The sequence below is a fragment of the Castanea sativa genome, chromosome 8 (assembly GCF_040712315.1).
Source record: "Castanea sativa cultivar Marrone di Chiusa Pesio chromosome 8, ASM4071231v1".
Classification (NCBI taxonomy): Eukaryota; Viridiplantae; Streptophyta; class Magnoliopsida; order Fagales; family Fagaceae; genus Castanea; species Castanea sativa.
Genome location: NC_134020.1, coordinates 46738232 through 46757405, shown reverse-complemented (window position 1 = coordinate 46757405; position 19174 = coordinate 46738232). Strand labels below are relative to the sequence as shown.

The 19174-nt window shown below is 35.5% G+C and overlaps 2 protein-coding genes across 2 annotated transcripts; both read left to right on the top strand.

Annotated features, from left to right (window-relative positions):
- The first annotated feature begins 2715 nt into the window (after window positions 1–2715).
- LOC142607909 (uncharacterized) lies at window positions 2716–7540 on the top strand. Its single transcript, XM_075779576.1, has 7 exons — window positions 2716–2828; window positions 4491–4580; window positions 4882–4995; window positions 5103–5381; window positions 5510–5623; window positions 6907–6979; window positions 7110–7540. The coding sequence occupies exons 2-7, from the start codon at window positions 4518–4520 to the stop codon at window positions 7145–7147; spliced, it is 681 nt and encodes a 226-aa protein (XP_075635691.1). The 5' UTR covers window positions 2716–2828; window positions 4491–4517; the 3' UTR covers window positions 7148–7540.
- Window positions 7541–10817: 3277 nt separating this feature from the next.
- LOC142607208 (LEAF RUST 10 DISEASE-RESISTANCE LOCUS RECEPTOR-LIKE PROTEIN KINASE-like 2.4) lies at window positions 10818–15679 on the top strand. The gene is made up of 3 exons (XM_075778635.1): window positions 10818–12208; window positions 13853–13894; window positions 14436–15679. Exons 1-3 carry the CDS (start codon window positions 11722–11724, stop codon window positions 15197–15199), a joined length of 1293 nt encoding a protein of 430 aa, XP_075634750.1. The 5' UTR covers window positions 10818–11721; the 3' UTR covers window positions 15200–15679.
- Window positions 15680–19174: the final 3495 nt, after the last annotated feature.

Genomic DNA, 19174 nt, shown 5'->3' with positions numbered 1-19174 from the left:
TTAAAAATTATATTAAACCTTGTTGATGCCCACTTTTGACAAAAGGCCCAATGGCAAAAGAAGCCCATCAATATGAAGAAAATGGGAAGATAAAATAGTAAAGCAAAGACCAGCAAGCTGGAATGGCAGGAACAATGGTCAGCAGACCCACGAAAATGATAAGTGGCAAAGAAGAAGCAAATGAGCCGAGAAAGCCCAAGGAATAAAGTAGTAAACCAATGGGAATAATAAGAGGTAAAGAAGAAGTAAATGGGCTAGGGAAGCCCAAAAAATGAGTTAGTAAATTCATAGGGTTGGCATAAATGCCAATAAGCCTGAAAGGTAATAAGAGGTAAGGATATGACAATTGGGCCGAGGAAGCCTAAATGATTTAGCAAAAGCCCATAGGAATAAAAGAGGTAAAGAAGAAGTAAATGGGCTGAGGAAGCCCAAGGAATAAAATGGGTCGAGGAAGCTCCAGAAATGAAATGGGTTGGCACAGCAGGAATGTGGTCCAATAAAGCCCAAAAGAGGTAAGGATGTGGAAAATGGGCTGGCACAGCAAGAATGTTGGCTAGTGAAGCCCAAAAGAGGAAAGGATGTAGAAAATGGACTGGTAGGAGCCTCAGCCCATAAGCCCTTGGGCAACAAAGAAATAAAAGAGAAGTGATGATATAGCACGAGCAGTGTAATGGCATGACATGATCACCAGCCAAGAAACCCATGGACACAGGAAATAAGAGGACATGGGCTAGGCAGAAAGGAGAGGGCCTACACCCAAGCAATGACTAGTCCAAAGAAGAGATGGAAAGTAGAGAACATAAACCCAAAAGCCCATGTATCTTTCATGCCCCAAGAGTTAAACAGTTACCAGAACGTGTAGCAGAATCAGACAAACGTGGAGGCAAAGGCAAATGCGTGAAGGCTAGAAAAGTAATGGATTTAGATGGAAGTAGAGCATACACACAGGACCTAGGCACCACTTACTTGTACCCAGCCAATACAGGGGAGGTGGGCCACGAGTTAAGGGTATGAGAGGGTGTGGTTTGACGGTGGAAAGAAGGCGTAGCCTATTTTGGGGTTCCTGCTCAAACTTCTTTAGGGAGAAATGTCCTGCTAAGATGACATCTCATCCAAAATAAGTAAATATGAGCTAGAACCACTAGATGCATGTCATAGAGGTAGGTGAGGGAGATGTTTAACCCTTATCCAGATGAGAGTAGTGAAAACAAAGAGAGATAAGAGACAAGACAAATCACTTTTGTCTGGGAATGAGGCATGGTGCAGCCAACACAATATAATGGTAGTAGTTGGGCAGTTGGCAGGCCAGTGGGCAGTCTTGGAAGGACGCCCACAACTAGTCAAAAGCGGTTGAGGGGTAAAAATGGTAAATCTTGTAACAGCAGGCAGTATAAAAGGCCATAGTTGTGAATAGTTAAAGAAGGAGGAACCACGACAAGAAATAGTAGTAGAACAGGGAAGAAAAAGAGTGAAAAGAAAAAAAGAAAAAAAGAAAGACACAGAAATCCAAGAAAAAACAGGAGTGATAAGAATAGAGGCATCCATCAAATGGCTACCCATTCTCTGATAAGCTAAGAATTCAAGTTTAAGTCATCTATGTCCTTTTTCTAAAGTGTATAATCTTTATGGTAGAAGCCTTCTTTGAGGTTACCCATATTGGAGATTAGCTCCCTTTTTGGACTTGTGTTTGCTGAAAGGTTAAGCCCTTTTCTTTGGCAAACGAATCTTGCTTTTGGTTGATGAATGACTAAATTGTTACCTTATTACTGAAATGTTTGCTACAGTTTTGTTACTCGTGATTGTAATATTCTACTACGACCTCTTTATTCTCTTTTGTTGTGTTATTTACGCGTTATTATTATTTGTAAAGATGTTTCAGTTATCTCGTCGAATTGTGTTTCCTATTGTAATATTTGTAACAGTTGTTCCTGTTGTGAGCACATATACATTTAAGGCTCCTACCAAGGCGCTTCTACATGAGGATGACCCAACTTGTGCACAAGCTGGCCTAAGGTGTGTTTCACTTAGGCTAATTCCAACTCTTCTACCTTAGAATCACGGGCCATGGTACAACTAGAGAAATCAAGCCCAAAAACACAAAAGGCCCACCATAAACCCAAAATAAAGAAAGAGCCTCATCACATATGCAGAGCGCGTGTAATGAGGCTAGCATCTACAATAATGAAATTCTTATATTCAAGGTATTTTAGAGTTAGTATTTTTCATGAAATAGTTAAATATACAATTAAATGTCATATGAGTAACGAACATGGATGACAAGGACATCGTTATTTGTCCTATTGTCCATTTTTGTCGATAATATAACTTGTCTATATCTACCTACAACAAATAAATTCTTTATAAAATACTTAAACATTAAAAATATCTAACACTACTTGCATACCCTTGGTGGGATGATCACTTCACAAGTATAAGTGCTTGTGAGGTGTAGGAGAAAAGGACCGGAATTCAAGTTTTCAGAATGAAGCTTTATACACATATACACTTAAATTAGTTTAGAGTAAAATTTTTATCTTTGTAGAAAAAAAAAAAAAAAAAAAACCACAAAGTATAAAGGATTAAAATGAAAATTTTAGAACGGCAAAAATAAAAACAACCAAAATTTAAGGGCAAACAAAGTATTTTAATCCACGTCAGCATTTGACAAATTCCTCGTTAATATATCTGCAATCTTTCAGAAAAAAAAAAAAAAAAAAAAACTTAAAATTAAAAACCGCCGTGTCTGCTCCAATTGGCCAAGCAGAGAAGCCGCCGGAGTTTGGAAAAGGACGCCGGAGCCACCGTTTTCCTGTGGTCGTGGACAAGAGGTTTGATTTTTTTTTTTTTTTCGTGATTTTTTCATTTTCCCATTTTGGATTATGAAATATATTTGATAGTGTTTGTATTACATGAAGAAAAAAAAACACTATCTGCGCCGAGTTGCCGTTTTAGCTTTGAAACCGGCGAAGAAAGTTGAGAGCTTTAACTGTTCCAGTCCGAGCACCATTGCAAATAATCGTTTTTAGCATATACGTATATTTGAGAAAGTGGGGTTCAGATATTTTTAATTTTTTTTCCTGCTTTTTCAGCTTATGTACAAGTTTTTAAAGCTTTACTTTTTCTAATGTATTTTTACCCAGTTTAATTTTTTTTTTATCCAAATAAATCACTGAAAATGAGTTAATCCCATATGAGCACTTGTGATACAGTGAGAGAATGATTTTGGATAGGATAGAATTGCGAAAATTTTGGTACTAAGGCTTTGTTGTAATTGTTGTTGGGGTTTGATGATAAAGGATTTGTGGTGTATGTGCATACTCAGAGGGGGGGAGTTGGATGGATTGTTTATTATTACACTGTTATTTGTAGTTTGGAATTGGAATTGTGTGGTTTTGCTTGTTTGAGGACAAGAGCGGGCTGGTTGACTAATCGGTGTGTTGGAAGAGATAATTTGGTAAAAGGAGATGGTATTGAAGTGTGTAAGGTGAATCCTTTATGTTTAATGTGATATATCTAGAGAGAAAGGAGTGGACTTACTTTTAATGGAAGAGAGTTATTCATAGGAAGATTGAAGCCGTTTGTTCCTGGCCTATTTGTAATATTTTGGTATTTTTAGATTCTTTTCATTTTAAATGTTAATTTTCATTTTAAATGTTAATTTTGTGGTGGGTAGGGATGGTTATCCGTTGGGTTTACTAGCTAGAGGCGAGTTCATAGGGCTTTTCTTTAGAAAGGTTCCCTATCTTATCATAAATAAATAAAAATTTAATTTTGTGCGCTCTACTTTTAGTATACATTCTGCGTGTTAGGTTGCTCCCATTTTGGCACCTTCTAAATGAAATTTGTTATGAGTTACAAAAAATAAAATATAGGGGTTCCTTATAAAGAGAAAAAATATCGGGGTAGCAAAGGAAGTTCTGGCTCTCATTCATTCCAAGTCTTTGACTTTCCTCATTTGAATGTTAAATATTCAGTTTCTTTATGTGTTTTCTATGTTGGCTTTGACTTTTGTGCATCTTGTTTGGAATGCAAAAAATTTTAATTGGTTTGTATCTGGACACTTAAACTGTTCATTATATTCTCATTCATTTTTAGTTGGTGTTTGAAACTTTATGGTGTTTATTTGCAATGAGTTTACCTCGGTCTCATCTATTAACTTTGTGTTGTCAAATTGGTCTCATTTTGACTGGGAGTCAGATATCAAACTTTTTCTTCCATGCTTTAAGTATTTTTGTCAATTTCCATACCATGTCTTCTGTAAATTACTTAAATAACTTTGTTGTCAGTTTCCATACTGTGTCTTTTGTACATGACTAGAACTACTTTGGTCTCTCAATTGAGGCACAAGTGGATTTTATTGTTTCATTGTGTTTTGTGTGCATCCTGTGATTTGTTATGTTCTATTTATCATGTTAAAAAAGACCAAAAGAAGAAACTGATTTTATTTTATGGTTTTTTGCCCCTCTTCTAACTGATAGTTGTCGGTGCAGAATTTTGGTGCTGTGGTGTTTTTTATTATGGAGATTAAGACAGATGTGAAAGAAAGCTCTCTCATTCTGCTGAAGCAAGGAGCTGAAGCTGTGAGTGCAGTTACAATTTAAACTTCTCAAGGCCTTTTGGTCGGTTTTACATACTTACAATTACAACCAGTACAGAAGAAGACATACATCTTAATTTTTTTCCCTATTTTGTGTTTAAAAATATGGGTTCACCCCCCTCCCTCAAAGTTCCTTGCATTTCTGCCATGTTCGATAGAATAAAGCTCACTCACTAGTAATAATTAAGTTGCCTGGTTTTTCAGTTTTGCACGAGCCACTAGAACTGAAACTTTGACCACGTGCAGTTTGTAATTTTTATGCTGATCTTGACATTCCTTTTCAGAGAGTTTTTGATTCAAACTTTGTGGGAAGGCGGTCTGTTATTAAGGAACGTTTCTCAAAGAAGTATAGGCATCCTACTTTGGATTCTAAAATAACTCTTAAGCGCTTAAATGCGGTAAGTTTTTTTTGCTTTGGGACTACCTTCCACTCTTTATTCCATAAATCAATGAATCAATGTGTTGCTTATTGTCTATGTCTTCTGTAAATGTATTGTTGAAACAGGAAGCCAGGTGCATGACAAAAGCAAGACGACTTGGAGTTTCTACTCCAGTGTTGTATTCTGTGGACCCTGTGCTGCACACTCTAACATTTGAGTATGTGGAGGGTCTTTCTGTCAAAGACATACTGCTTGAATTCGGGTCACATGGTATTATTGAAGAGCGATTGGATGATATTGCTTTACAAATTGGTGATGCAATTGGAAAATTGCATGATGGTGGTCTCATCCATGGTGACTTGACCACATCAAACATGTTACTTAAGAGTGGTACCAACCAGCTGGTGAGTTCCCTTTTCTTCTTTTTTCTTTTGGTGGGTGATATTGGACATTTCCCGTCATCTTTATCTTACTTTCTATGATTAAAGTTGCTCTAAACCTGCATTTACAGTCCATTAATATCTCTTTGTAGGTCCTTATTGACTTTGGTTTGAGCTTTACTTCAACCCTTCCAGAAGATAAAGCTGTTGATTTATATGTACTTGAACGAGCTCTGCTCTCCATGCACTCTTCATGTGGGAATGTGGTAAGCGACGTAGTTTTCCTTCTCTTAATTCTAGATTTTCTTGTGCTTTTAGATTGTAAAGAGAAAATGAGAAAAAGAATTGAAACTCAGAGACTCTTATGAGTGTTTGGCATTGGGAAGCTTGGTGCTAGATTTAATGTTATTTTAAAAGCCAAATTGGACTAGGTGGTTTGACTAGTTTGACTGTGACCCACTTACAAGTTGGTTTTCTAAGGGTAAATAACCAGGACTATCCATAAACTTGGTGATACCATTCTGACCAGTGGGATCATCCGACCTACAAATATTTTTGAGGTTGAGCAGTTCTTTTGGATTGCAGGTTTATTTATTTATTTATTATTATTATTATTATTATTTGGGGGAGGGGGGGGGGTGTTTAAAGGAGGCTCGGCGTGATCAAGTGTGCCTTGATCATGTGCTTGTAGGCCACAGAGAGTAACTTCCACTCCTCCATTGTCATTGGCTCCATGAACTCCATCCTTGTACAGCATGTGCACGTTCTCATTGTGAGTTGAAGTTGTATCATCAGCATTGTTGATTCAACAAAGATAGAGATAGAGAGAGAATCAGCAATTAGATACCTACATCTGGAATGGGATTTTTTTTTGGGGTGTGGGGGAGGGCTTTATTTCATGACCGAACAAGTAAGGTCATATTTGTCAAAAAGCAAATTATATTTTGAGTCGATTTTTTTTATTTGTGTGTATAATGTTGTGTATCGTACAGTATATGAACTCTCTATAATATATATATATATATATATATATATATATATATATATACACTTTTTCTTTTTTATTTAAATACTTCACTTTGTCATGTTTAGAGCATTTCTTACAAAATTGCATTTTAAATATATTATGAGCATGATGCTTTTGAAGATGATGAGAATCTGCCATATTCTTGAGAATGAAAACAGCAGAGAACTTCTACGACCATTACATATCAATCTATTTTCTTTCTTGATTTTTGTTTATTTTTACATATTATCATTTCTTAGGGACAAGATTTAAACAGTGGATACTTCATGATATGCCTTATTACCAGGAAATGGATTTTTATGGGAGAAACAAGTTCAGTTTTTAGAAAGTTACTTTATTTGTGTTTAATGCATAATATTATTTTTTGAAAAATTACTCATAACCACAGAACACAGACTCCCGCAGTTTTTCTGTAAATGCTTTTGGTTTCTTCCCCTTTCCTTCTACCCTGGGCCGCCTAATGTTATTATATACATGCTTTCTGACTGGACGTTGACTTCTTCATTGTTGCACCTTGAGTAGATGGATCAGATACTTCTTGCATATCGGAAGTCCTCAAAACAGTGGTCATCTACACTGAACAAGCTTGCTCAGGGTGTGGCCCTCTCCTCCCATTTTTTTTTGTTGTTGTTGTTGTTAACTTTTTTTTTTTTGGCCCAATTAGGAATTAATAATTTTTTCTTATTGCATTTGATGGTGCAAACTTCTTCTGCTATTTATTGTAGTGCGACAAAGAGGACGAAAGCGGACCATGGTTGGATGAGGCTCCTTCAAATTTCTGTCCCCACTAAGGTAAAAGAGAAGGAAGTTCTGGTGGAGAGGTGAGTTTGTAATTTTTTTTTTTTTTGATGGGTGATGGAAACTTTATTGAGAAAGGTACATCGTGTTCACGATTATGAACACTTTGAATATGATATGAGTTAACCATGTGCTATATTTATCAGCATATTGCCCATTGTCACTGTTAATTAAATGAAATGCAAATTGTTTTAGTTTCCCACCCACAAAATGTGAAACATTTCCTTTCTGGAATTAAAAGGGTTGCCATGCACTTGCACAAACATTTACTTTCTTTACTCTACTATCTGGAGTAAAACTTTGTATAAGTGGACTACTGTTCCATGGTTGATATGAAATTTAGCCACTTGCTCTGAAATTGATCTGGGATGCTAGAAAGAATTGATATATAACTCTAGGGTTTGTTGTTGTTGTTGGTGGTGGTGGGAGGAACCCTGCTGCAGTAATTACAAAACCACACGGAAAAAAGTTATTTCTCTTTGCTTATATATGATATTTTGGATTGTGATTCAAACATGTTAGGATGAGTCCCACATCATTTTCTTACCTAAAATTTCAGTCTAAATTTGTTTCCTTCATTGATGCTACTCTTCTAGTTATCTACCTCAGGCCTTATATTTACGAGTGTTATTTTTATTTGGAACCCATTATCAACAGTAAATTACTCAAGATCATCATTCCTATGTAATACTTGAGTATCTCTCCACCACGGTAATTTAATCCTCAAGATCCATGGATATTGGCAAAATTCTTGTGTTTCATTTGCGTGGTAGGAGATAATTACTCAAAATGAGAGTGTAGTTAGATGGCATGGCTTAAAATTCCTATCTAGCCAAGAGGTTAAAGGGAGTGTAGTTAGATGGTATGACTTAAAATTTTCTATCAACTCGGGAGGTTAAAGGTTCAGGTGATTTTCTTATGGATGATCATTGTCTGTATGTGATAGTAATTGTTTAATTTCTCACTTTGATATTGGAGAAATTTCTCATAAACAATAGTGTATATGTATTTTACATATTTATGTAAAGCTTTTCCGTGCATTGCGCGAATTAAAGCCTAGTTTTAACATGAAGGTGAATTTTACCTATAGACTATAGTATGGATCCTCTAAATGGAAGTCATTCTTATATCATAAAGAATTGTAATGCAATGAATATCCATAAAGGCATAAACCCTTTCACCCAAGCTAATATGTTTTCTCTCTCTCTCTCTCTCTCTCTCTCAAAAAAAAGAAAAAAAGAAAAAAGAAGAGAGAAGTTAATATGTTTTGATCACTGAGGGACCTCTCAATTCTCGTGCAAGATGAGAAATGCAAGGCAATCTGGCTGTGCAAAGAAACCAAATGGCCTGGCCAGAAAAGTATTAACTATTGTAAGGAAAGAAATTGAATGATTGACAAATGCTTCTTTTGCAAGTGAACATGCACCAAGTGAACATGCCCTCTTTTTAAGTTGCTTATCTGTGATTTGAATTTTGGCTCTATATCCGCTTGAGGTTAGCTTAGTTAGAATTCTGTAACCTACATTCGTTAAAAAGAGGGCTAAACATGTAATTTTGCTATACTTTTATGTGTATCTTTTTTTTGTTTGATAAGTAATAAAGATATATATTCAAAAAACTACCTCATGCATAACGGCATAAGGCATATCAAAGATTACAAAAAGAGAAGAAAAAACAAAGAGAAAACTAATTACAAAATAGAGAACTTAGAAACATGGGGAGAGAATCACTAGAAGTGAGTCGCCCTAGACTAGTCGAAAAAGAAGCCACTGAAAGAGGTGAGCAGCTGGTCATCAGTGCTTTTCATGTCCTTAAACGTCCGCCAATTTCACTCTCTCTAAATACACTACATTAAGCACAACGGAGCTAAATTTCAAATGCTAGATGAATGCTTTCCTAACCAATTTCACCAACCAAAAAGAGTATCTGCAATCGATCTTGTCAAAACCCATGAAATCCCAAAAGATCTAAAAATTAAGCTCCACAACCGATAAACCTTTCCACAATGAAGTAATAAATGATCTACCGTCTCCCCATTACAACAACACATAATGCACTAGTCAACAAAATCAAACCTTCTACCACATAGATTGTCACTTGTAAGAATCTTGTCCCATACGGCGGTCTAAACAAAGAAAGACCAAAAACACAAAAAAAGAAGAAAATATAAGAGAAAATAAGATCAAAAGTTGGTTGGTTAAAATTTTTATTTGATGTCTTAACATTTCAAACTTGCTTTTACATTCATTGCTTCAAATGCGCAGATTCAAATAAATATCATAAAAGAAACAAATTCCTTCACTAATTTCAAAGCAAGCATCTAATCCACAAAAATCCTTAAAATTACAAGATGAGGTCAGGCTAAAGAAAAACAAAATGCCAGACCTCAGTACAAGAGGAATATACATTATTCAAAAGACAATAGTGTACAGTTACATGGGTTATAGGGTGTCAACCATGGCTGTTGACATCCAGCCTAACGAGGCTCCCTCTTTTGTAGCAAATTTGCATCTGATGAGCTTCCTTCAAATTTAAGGTCATGAAAGAAAGTCAAAAGCAGAACTTGCTTTCTGGTGTTCTTCTTTGACCATCTCGAATGAAACAACTTTCAAGTCGTTAAGGAAGAGGCTCAACCTTAGACCCAAGCGCACCATCAACACACAACTTACAACCCAGATTTGCAAAAACCCAGCAACTTGTTGTTCATAAGAAAGCCAAACCCATCATTCTCATCTTAATAAGGATTTCTTACCCATAGATAGCTTTTGATACATATATCATCACGATTCAATAGCTTTTGATTTGCTTGTAGGAAGTTTGTTTGTGGACTGAATTGAAGAATGCGAATCCATAATCAATTGAGTTGGATGATGACTTTAGTTTAGGCAAAGGAAGCTTCGTCTTTTATCTTTACCAACATCTTTTTGATCCTATTTTCTTTTGTATTTTTATGTTTTTTGTGTTTTTGAGCGTTGTTTTTAATGGAAATGGGTTACGGAACTTTAACTGAGCTAATCTCATATGGATAAAGTGTCAAATTTTAAACCACAAGTAAGTAACTTAAATTTCAATCAAACTACATGTAGATAAGTTGTAATTTGCTAATAAATAAATATCAAACCCACCATTGCACAATGTTTGTCGAGGACTAAATTGCAGCAAATTGTAATAATTCATATATCACAATTAATCAAATCGTTATTCATTGCCACGCAACAGCAGGACATAAAAGTTCTTCACATGTCGAATATAAAATAGAACTAACATTTTAAATCAAAATTGAGAGGAAAATGTCAAAAGAAATTTTGACTTTTAAGGACACAATATAATTGTAGGATAATATGTTTTCTAAAGTTTTTGTCAAATAGGTTTCTTTCAAACTCATTTGGGGATAGATATCCTCTATATTTGAACTTTAACAAAGTTAGTTAATGAGCAAATACATAGTATCCTCTAACATTTGACTTGATATCTTCTTTTCCACACGTTTAAATATTTAATTAAGAAATGAGATGTGAATGATGTTTCGTCATATTATCTTCACTCTCGCTGAACAGAGGCAGCCCATGAACTAGAAATATAACAATACGCCAAAAGAAAGATAAATCCATTTCTCTGTTTTGTTTAAAATTTCCACAGAGAAGAGTCTGCAGAAAATTAGAAACAATTCTGAAATAGAAGTATTCACCTATTTCACCATAAATTGGGTTCCATTGTCAAAACGTTCCGTTTACCCCGTCTCCTACTTCACAAGTGACCATGGCCCGGAAGTCATGTCTATGTCCCAGTGGTGCCTGCCACGTTATAATTTTTTCGAAGATGCCAAAATTTTTTTGACCTCTTTAAACAGGTTTCCTCCTATTTTTCTACTTTACAAAAAATTGTAGTCGACCATAAAGCAAACATTTATTTTTAATTATGAGACAGGCGCGTATCGCTAGTGTATATATTTTTTATCCTTTGAAATTTATTGTACACGAGAATTAGAGAGCCAACACTGCAACACGTACTTCATGGAGTAGTTGACGGTTCAAACCAGCCGCAAAGATTTCCTTCCCCAATTTTTTGAGCGTTTATTAGAGGTTTTGAAGAGTCAAATCTCTTTATGCGGTGGGTCAATGGGGGAAGATGAGTAGGAAACTCCCCAGTAGGCACAGACCATTCTTCACATGGCTACCCCACCTTGCTCTAAATTCAGTCTGGTTTTTCAAGTCTTCCGTATCCAACTTCCAAGTCAACTGGCGTGTTAATCAGAGAAACTACATGTTATATAGTGAAGAAACGAGGAAATAAGTCATACAAATACGATGTTTTAGTTTAGAATAATAGATTCTTGTTTCTTTCCCTGTGAATCGAGAATTTTGGAATGGCTTCTGTCTCTCTGTTTTTTTTTTTGTTCTCTCGCACCTCGTGCTGCTTCACTCAGCTGAAGAAGGAAAGCGAGCAAAGGATTATTGTCGGCACTTTCAATGTGGAAATTTAGGTAACATTAGCTTCCCATTCACCGAAATCCCACCCCCATACCCATTTTGCGGTTTAATGCACGTAAAGTGTGACGAACCACATCCGATGATCCAGTTGACACCGGGCGACAGGTGGAGTGAAAGACGATATGAAGTTATAAACATCTCTTATACTAACACCACACCACACATCCGTGTCAAGGACCATTGGCTTTGGAAATGTTTGAATACCAATAAATGCAATTGCTTAGACAATTTTGCTTTACCCAACTCTTCATTGATCTCTTTTAAACGCACCACACCCAATCGGACCCTATTCAAATGCAATCGCACCCTTCATATTACTTCCCCTAGAAATTTTAAAAAAATTATCTGCGGAGACTATAATATCTACTATAGTCCTTCAAACGAGGCTTCTTGGAGCTTTCTTCCTGAATGTACAACTATTCAGCTGCCAGTAAACGAGACTTCACATGAAGATGAACTGAATTTAATTGCTGAGTTCGACCTTGAATTGCATGTATCTGAAGATTGTAGCAGTTGTTATGGTAAAGAAGGAAAAGGTATAGACATTGGAATAACACAAAAATGTTTTGATGCACACACACATGTACATTCATGAATATGGATATAAACTCCTGTATATTTTTTTTTATGCTGAAGTTATTCCTAATACATGTGCTGCTACTATACGCTCTTGTTTGTGAATTGTGATATTTGTTTTTTGCTAGTGAATCGGGAATTTTTGGAATGGCTTGTGTCTCTCTGTTTGTTTTCTTTCTTCTCTCACACCTCTTGCCACTTCACTCATCTAGGTTTACTGCCAGTAAATTGTGACAGAACATCTCCGTAGATCCTACTGCCACTGGGTCAGGGGAGTGAACTACCATATGAAGTAATAAACATCTATTATGATTACACCACAACAAACACACGTATCAGGGACCCTTCGCTTTGGGATTACTTGAATACCGGTAATTGAAAATACTTTCTCAATTCTGCTCTTCCCAATTCACCATTAATATCTTTTAACCTCATCATACCCAATCTGACCCTATTTCAAAGTAAACACACTCTTGATAGTGGCGCTCCAATTTTTAGGAAAAAAATGCGGAGACTATAATATCTACTAGAGTCATATAAACAAGGCTTATGAGAGTATTCTTTCTGAGTGTTCAATTTGGAATTTACAAACAAGAATGTATTAGTATAGTAATATATATATATATATATATATATATATATATATATATTTATATATACACACACACGGGGAATTCAATTTGGCAAACCTTGAAGTCCATGTGTGCTTGACAAGAAGGGAAACTTTCATTGTACCACTACAGAGAGTAATAGATATTGGAATAACACAATTTTTTGGTCCTACACACATATATATTGAAAATGCTTATAGATTTCTTTGCATATAAGTTTCTTTACATTCTTATGTTATAGTAAATCCTATTACAAGTGCAGCGATTTCTATTCCATGCCATGATCCACTCCTCTACAGCAATAGTTTTATCCTATTAATATTTGTTTCAGAATTAGTTTATGAGAATACAAATAACTTTGTTACTGGTAGGCTTCCTATTCTGAAATGGCTCACACCCAGAAAGTATTTTGTGCAACTTGCTTAGTTATAAAAAGAGAACTTTTAAAATACCTCCAAAGATCCAACTACAGAGCAGTGGAAGACAGTACACTTTTGAAATCATCTCTCAATCTGCTCATGTTACTATGAAACGATTAACCACAGAGTTTTATAGTGAAGTTTATGTGATTGATGAATGTTCCAATTGTTATAGTAGGGAATTTTTTATTGTGCCAATTTGGAAAGAGGTATTGACATGGGAATTTTCAAATTAGCAAAAATTCTTATAAATTTCGTTTGTTTTTATGTATTAGTTATTCTTAATATATGTATATGACTTGCTGCTACTCTATTCTATGCCACAAGCGATCCACATACCACTCTTCTGCAGCACTAGATTTAGTAAATTCAGAGTGGCTCCTTCTTTTAGGAAAATAGAAATAGATTGAACTTTCTTGCTATAAAATCTATATCAGATAAAGGTACACCGAAGTTCATTGCTCTTTGTTAAATACTGTTGAGATTTCAAAGAATTCCAATTTTTTCTGTGTCAATATGCTGCATTAATTACTCTTTTTTTTAATTATTCAATTAATGGTAATGTTCTTTGCAGATTCTTATACAAGGAGTAGGAGGTTGAACGTGACGGTGATAGGTAACATACTTCTTTAATCAAATCTTTTTGTCGATACTAATATTTACATGTTTGCTTGGACATTCTATCCTATAGAACAAAAAATGATACCATATGGAAGTGATCTAGTGTGTATTAAACACTTAAGCTGTGACCCTTTTTAACCCCTTCTCACGGTGTGTTTAATTATTAAATCTTTTAGAGTATTATTCATGCAATGATATAAGGTTTTATTATCAGTTTTGGTAATGGCTCCATTTGCTCCATTTTTTATAATTCAATACCATGCACTTGTTTGTATGAAATCCATCGGTACAAATTGCTAATTTTTCATAGTTCATGATTTTCCTCCAAGGCTCCCGATCTCCAGTCCATCAAAACATATATCCTTTAATCTGCTTATAGTATTGGATGCCAAGTCATCCTTAGCATGTCCTTCAGTGTTACTCTTGTGTCACCACGAGAAAATGCAATTGAGCTTCAAGACATTATCAACATGTAGTTTGAGTTATTGTCGTGTCACCATATTACTTCATAACCTCTATTCTTATATATATTACAGCCACTTTTTTTGCTGGAACTGGAATTTTGATGGTTATAATCTACTGCTCCTGGAGAAAGCTCTCGTCAATTAAAGGTATTAATTTTTGGAAGAAGAAAAATGTAACTCATCAGAGAGTCAAGGCGTTTCTAAGGAATCATGGACCTCTTGCTATTAGAAGATACAATTATTCAGATATAAAGACAATGACCAAGTCCTTTAATGATAAATTAGGCCAAGGGGGCTATGGTAGTGTTTATAAGGGGAAGTTACAAGACGGCAGTTTTGTGGCTGTGAAGGTTTTGAATAATTCAAAAGGTAATGGAGAAGAATTCCTTAATGAGGTTGCAAGCATTAGTAGGACCTCCCATGTTAACATTGTCACTCTTAAGGGGTTTTGCTTTGAGGGTTCTAAAAGAGCTCTTATCTATGAGCTTATGCCTAATGGATCCCTTGAGAAGTTCATATATAAAGGAAATCCTTCAAGTTCTAATCATCATTTGGGGTGGGAAACATTATACAAGATTGCAATTGGCATTGCACGAGGCTTGGAGTACTTGCATAGAGGTTGCAACACACGAATTTTGCATTTTGACATAAAGCCTTGGATGAGAACTTTTGCCCAAAAATTTCTGATTTTGGCCTTGCAAAGATATGCCCTAGAGAAAAGAGTACTATATCAATGGTCGGTGCAAGAGGGACTACTGGATATATTGCTCCTGAAGTATTTTGTAGAAGTTTTGGAGGGATCTCTCATAAGTCAGATGTCTATAGCTATGGAATGATGGTTTTAGAAATGGTGGGAGGCTGAAAGAATATTGATGTTAGTGTTGATTTTACTAGTGAAATATATTTTCCACATTGGATTTACAAGCATCTTGAACTAAATGAAGAATTAGGATTGTTAGGCCTTTCAAAGGAAGGAGATGAAGACACTGCAAGGAAGATGATAATAGTGAGTTTATGGTGCATACAAACTAACCCCTCAAACCGACCATCGATGAGTAAAGTGGTGGATATGTTGGAAGGGAGTCTTGAATCTTTGCAAATCCCGCCAAACCTTACTTGTCTTCTCCACCAAGATCACCGATAGATTCTTCTACTGTAATGATGTCAATCCAATATGACTGTACGCACTAAAATATACTTTCTTTTAAGGGAAACATTGACTCTATAGGAGGTATGGACTTTGTTGACTATATTTATTTTTTTGCTTGTTAAGGAAGATCTTTTCTATATTGCTTAAAATATTTGATGAGACCTGACTTTATGGCGTTTCTTCTAATATAGTCTTGTCGTTAACCCGTGCAATATACAAGAAAAAAAAAAGGTTTAACAATAATACTATTATAGTCAAAAAATTTCATACTATGATGTAGTTTAATCTTACATTGAGCTCTTGTTAGATCTGGTCAAGACGGCGAGGAATTCAAATATTTAGAAAGAATGTGTCATTAAATTTGGTGTATAATTATATATGCTGAATAATATCCACCCTATCCATATTATGTAATTTTCTCAGTAGCATATATTGTGCTCTATTAGATTTATTTTTCGATGTTTCTGAAAGAAAAAAAAAAAAAAGATATATTTTCGATAGTCTGGGGATTATACAGTATGGACTTTGGAATAAGTAATGACATCACAGACCAATGGCATGTCCGTGTACTGTACTCACTACCCAATGCACACGACTCTACCCGTCTCCACCACGATTGAAACAAGCCACAGGGATTTCCACAACAAACTTTTTTGACTGTTCTCAGGTTTTGAAGAGGCAAGTGAGTCTTTCCTCTGCGTGTCAATGGGGTCAGATGAGCAGGAAACTCAGTGGAGACTCTCTGGCATTGACATGAAGGGATTTCCCAATGCACAGACCATGTGTTTCAGATGGGTATCCGAACTTGTTCTGATTTTCATTTTATTTCAGCCTGTTTTCAGTTTTCACACGGCTTCCATATCCAATTTCCAATTCAACTACCGTGTTAATCAGTGAAACCACATACTATATATAGTGAAGAAAGAAGATGCTGTACAACCACGTTGTTATAGTTTAGAGTAAATACATTCTTGGTTGTCATTTTCGTTTTTGCTACTGAATCGGGAATTTTGGGATGGTTTCTGTCTATCTGTTTGTTTTCTTTGTTATCTCACACATCTCGCTGCTTCACTCAGTTGAAGAAGAAAAGAGAAAACAACCAAATTGTTCGCCCTTTCAATGTAGAAAATTCGGTATCTTTGGCTTTCCATTCCCCAATAGCGCAGACCCAAATTGCAGTTTATTGCCAGTAAATTGTGACAAAACACCTCCTACAATCCAACTGGGGTTGACTTGGAGGGCCTTAAAGAAATTATAAACACACCAACAGTAAAACCACAGAGTCCATGCGTATCAAGGACTTTTTACTTTCAGATTACTTGACTGGCCAAAAATGCGAATTCTTAACCAGTTTTATTTTTCCCAACTCTCTATTAATCTTCTATGAAATTACCTCACCCATGCAGACCCTATTTAAATGCGATAGAGTTTAGTGGCTTTTTTTTATTTAATAATAAATGTAATCTATTCAACTTTCTATATTAATTTTTTTTTATTTTAAAATTGCTCTTCTTACATGCAAATTTGCTAATTAATTTTTTATATATAAGCTTTATTAACATCTCCCTTACTTAGGAAAATTAATTTTCAATGATTATTCAGCACATTTATTACATTTTTTTTGGGTGAAATAATATAGGTTTTAATTGGGTTGGATTTCTATAGGCTCCATATTTGTTTGGGCCTTCTTTGAAGTGGGGGAAAGAATGTGAAATCCACCCATTTCTTTATGTAATGGGAGCCTTTGGACCCGTTATAAATTTTTGGGACAAGTAGGGTCTAGGCATCGAGTTGGCCATGGATTGGACAAAATTTAACTCCAATCCAAGTTGCAGCTATCTCCTCCAACTCACTAAATGACGATTTATAAGACTATCTATGCATATTATTTAAAGAAGTCACACGATTCATTAAAAAAGTCATGTGACTAAAATTACATATGGCTAATCTCTTCAATGGCCATATAATGAGTTAGAGGTAGATAGTTCCAAATTAATTTCCAGCTAAACTTTAATGTAACACTAAAGCTCTTATTTTTTATTTTTCAAATGGAAATTGAGCATTTGACATTCGACAATGGTTTGGACTCTAGCTGGACCTTGGACAGTGCAATACTTGCAGGAAAAACTTTACCTCCAAACCAGTTTTAAAAAAATTTCCTCCATTCCATCACATGGAGGTTAAAAACACTATTCTCATGTACTTTTAGTCATATATGACATTTCTTATAAATCATATGACTTGTTTAAATATTATACGTAGACAGTCTTATAAATCGCCACGTAGTAAGTTGAAGAAAAACCTTATCTAAGCAAGCCCCTAACCATTTTATGTAATTTTCTCAGTGGATATGGCCCATTAGATATATCATTTATCTAATTATCTTTCAAGTTTCAATAATATTGGGATCAAATAATATGGATTATGGAATGGCACGGGCACCACATACCATAGGTGTGTCCGAGGAGTAAGATGGCAAGGGGGTTGGTCAAGATTATGTACGGTTTAGCTCCATTATGATTCAAGCCCCATTTTTTAGAGTAATGATAGGATCACAACTTTTGCCATAACTTATTTACGTGGTAAGTCATGAGTGGTGGAGTTGTGGATCCACCACTTTTACTCCATCACTCAAGACTTGCCACGTGAGCAAGTTGTAGTCTTAGCATTTTCCATTTTTAGGGGGCAATTGATTATCTGTTTTGTACTCAATTCACAAAGACTCCAGTCCACACGTATTCACGATTCAAACCAGTCGAATGATTTCCACTACAAACTTTTGACTGGTCTGAGGTTTTGAAGAGTCGGGGAGTTAAGTGAGTCTTCCACTGAGCTTGAATGGGGAAGATGAGTAGAAAGTAGAAACTCCTCAATGCATAGAGCATGTTTGAGAATTAACATGGGTACCCCACCTATTTCAGCCTATTTTTTCACAAGTCATTTATATCCACTTTCCAAGTAGTCAAGTACAATGTTAATTAGAGAAACCACATATTATATAGTGAAGAAAGAAGACAAGAAGTTATACAAACACGTTGCTTTAGTTTAGAGTATTTAGATTCTCGGTTGTGATTTTTGTTTTTTGCTAGTGAATTGGGAATTGTGGGATGGCTTCTGTCTCTCTGTTTGTTTTCTTTGTTTTCTCACACCTTTCGCTTCTTCACTCAGCTGAAGAAGTAAAGAGAAAACTCCCAAAAATGCGGATACTTAACCAATTTTACTTTTCACAACTCTTCCATTTATCTCTTTTAAACTCACCACACCTAATCATACTCTATTTAAATGCAATCATGCTCTTGGTTACTTTCTCTAAAAATTTTAAGAAAATGAACAGCAGAGACAATAATTTCTACTTTCCAACGACAGTTCTCCCAGTTTTCCTTCTGAATGTTCAATTATTCAGGTCCCAGTAAAAGAGCATTCAGATGACTTAAATTTAACTGCTGAGTTCCCCCTTGAAGTGCATGTATCTAATGCTTGTAGCAGTTGTTACGGTGGAGGGGGTCTATGCGAACATGACGAGGAGGGAAATTTTCAATGTGCCATTACAGAGAAAGGTAAAGACGTCAGAATAACACACACAAATTTTGAGCTACGTACACACACATGTATTGAAAATGCTTATAGAGTTCTTTGCATTTGCATATGACTTTCTTTACAA

What these genes read in the sequence shown, in the direction of transcription:
- LOC142607909 (XM_075779576.1), top strand. Translation starts at nt 4,518, where the DNA reads ATGGAGATTAAGACAGATGTGAAAGAAAGCTCTCTCATTCTGCTGAAG. An exon ending in TGAAGCAAGGAGCTGAAGCT is followed by an intron (nt 4,581 to 4,881) that starts GTGAGTGCAGTT and finishes ATTCCTTTTCAG; the next exon opens with AGAGTTTTTGATTCAAACTT. An exon ending in AGAGTGGTACCAACCAGCTG is followed by an intron (nt 5,382 to 5,509) that starts GTGAGTTCCCTT and finishes ATCTCTTTGTAG; the next exon opens with GTCCTTATTGACTTTGGTTT.
- LOC142607208 (XM_075778635.1), top strand. Translation starts at nt 11,722, where the DNA reads ATGCACGTAAAGTGTGACGAACCACATCCGATGATCCAGTTGACACCG. An exon ending in TTATGGTAAAGAAGGAAAAG is followed by an intron (nt 12,209 to 13,852) that starts GTATAGACATTG and finishes TGTTCTTTGCAG; the next exon opens with ATTCTTATACAAGGAGTAGG. An exon ending in GTTGAACGTGACGGTGATAG is followed by an intron (nt 13,895 to 14,435) that starts GTAACATACTTC and finishes TATATATTACAG; the next exon opens with CCACTTTTTTTGCTGGAACT.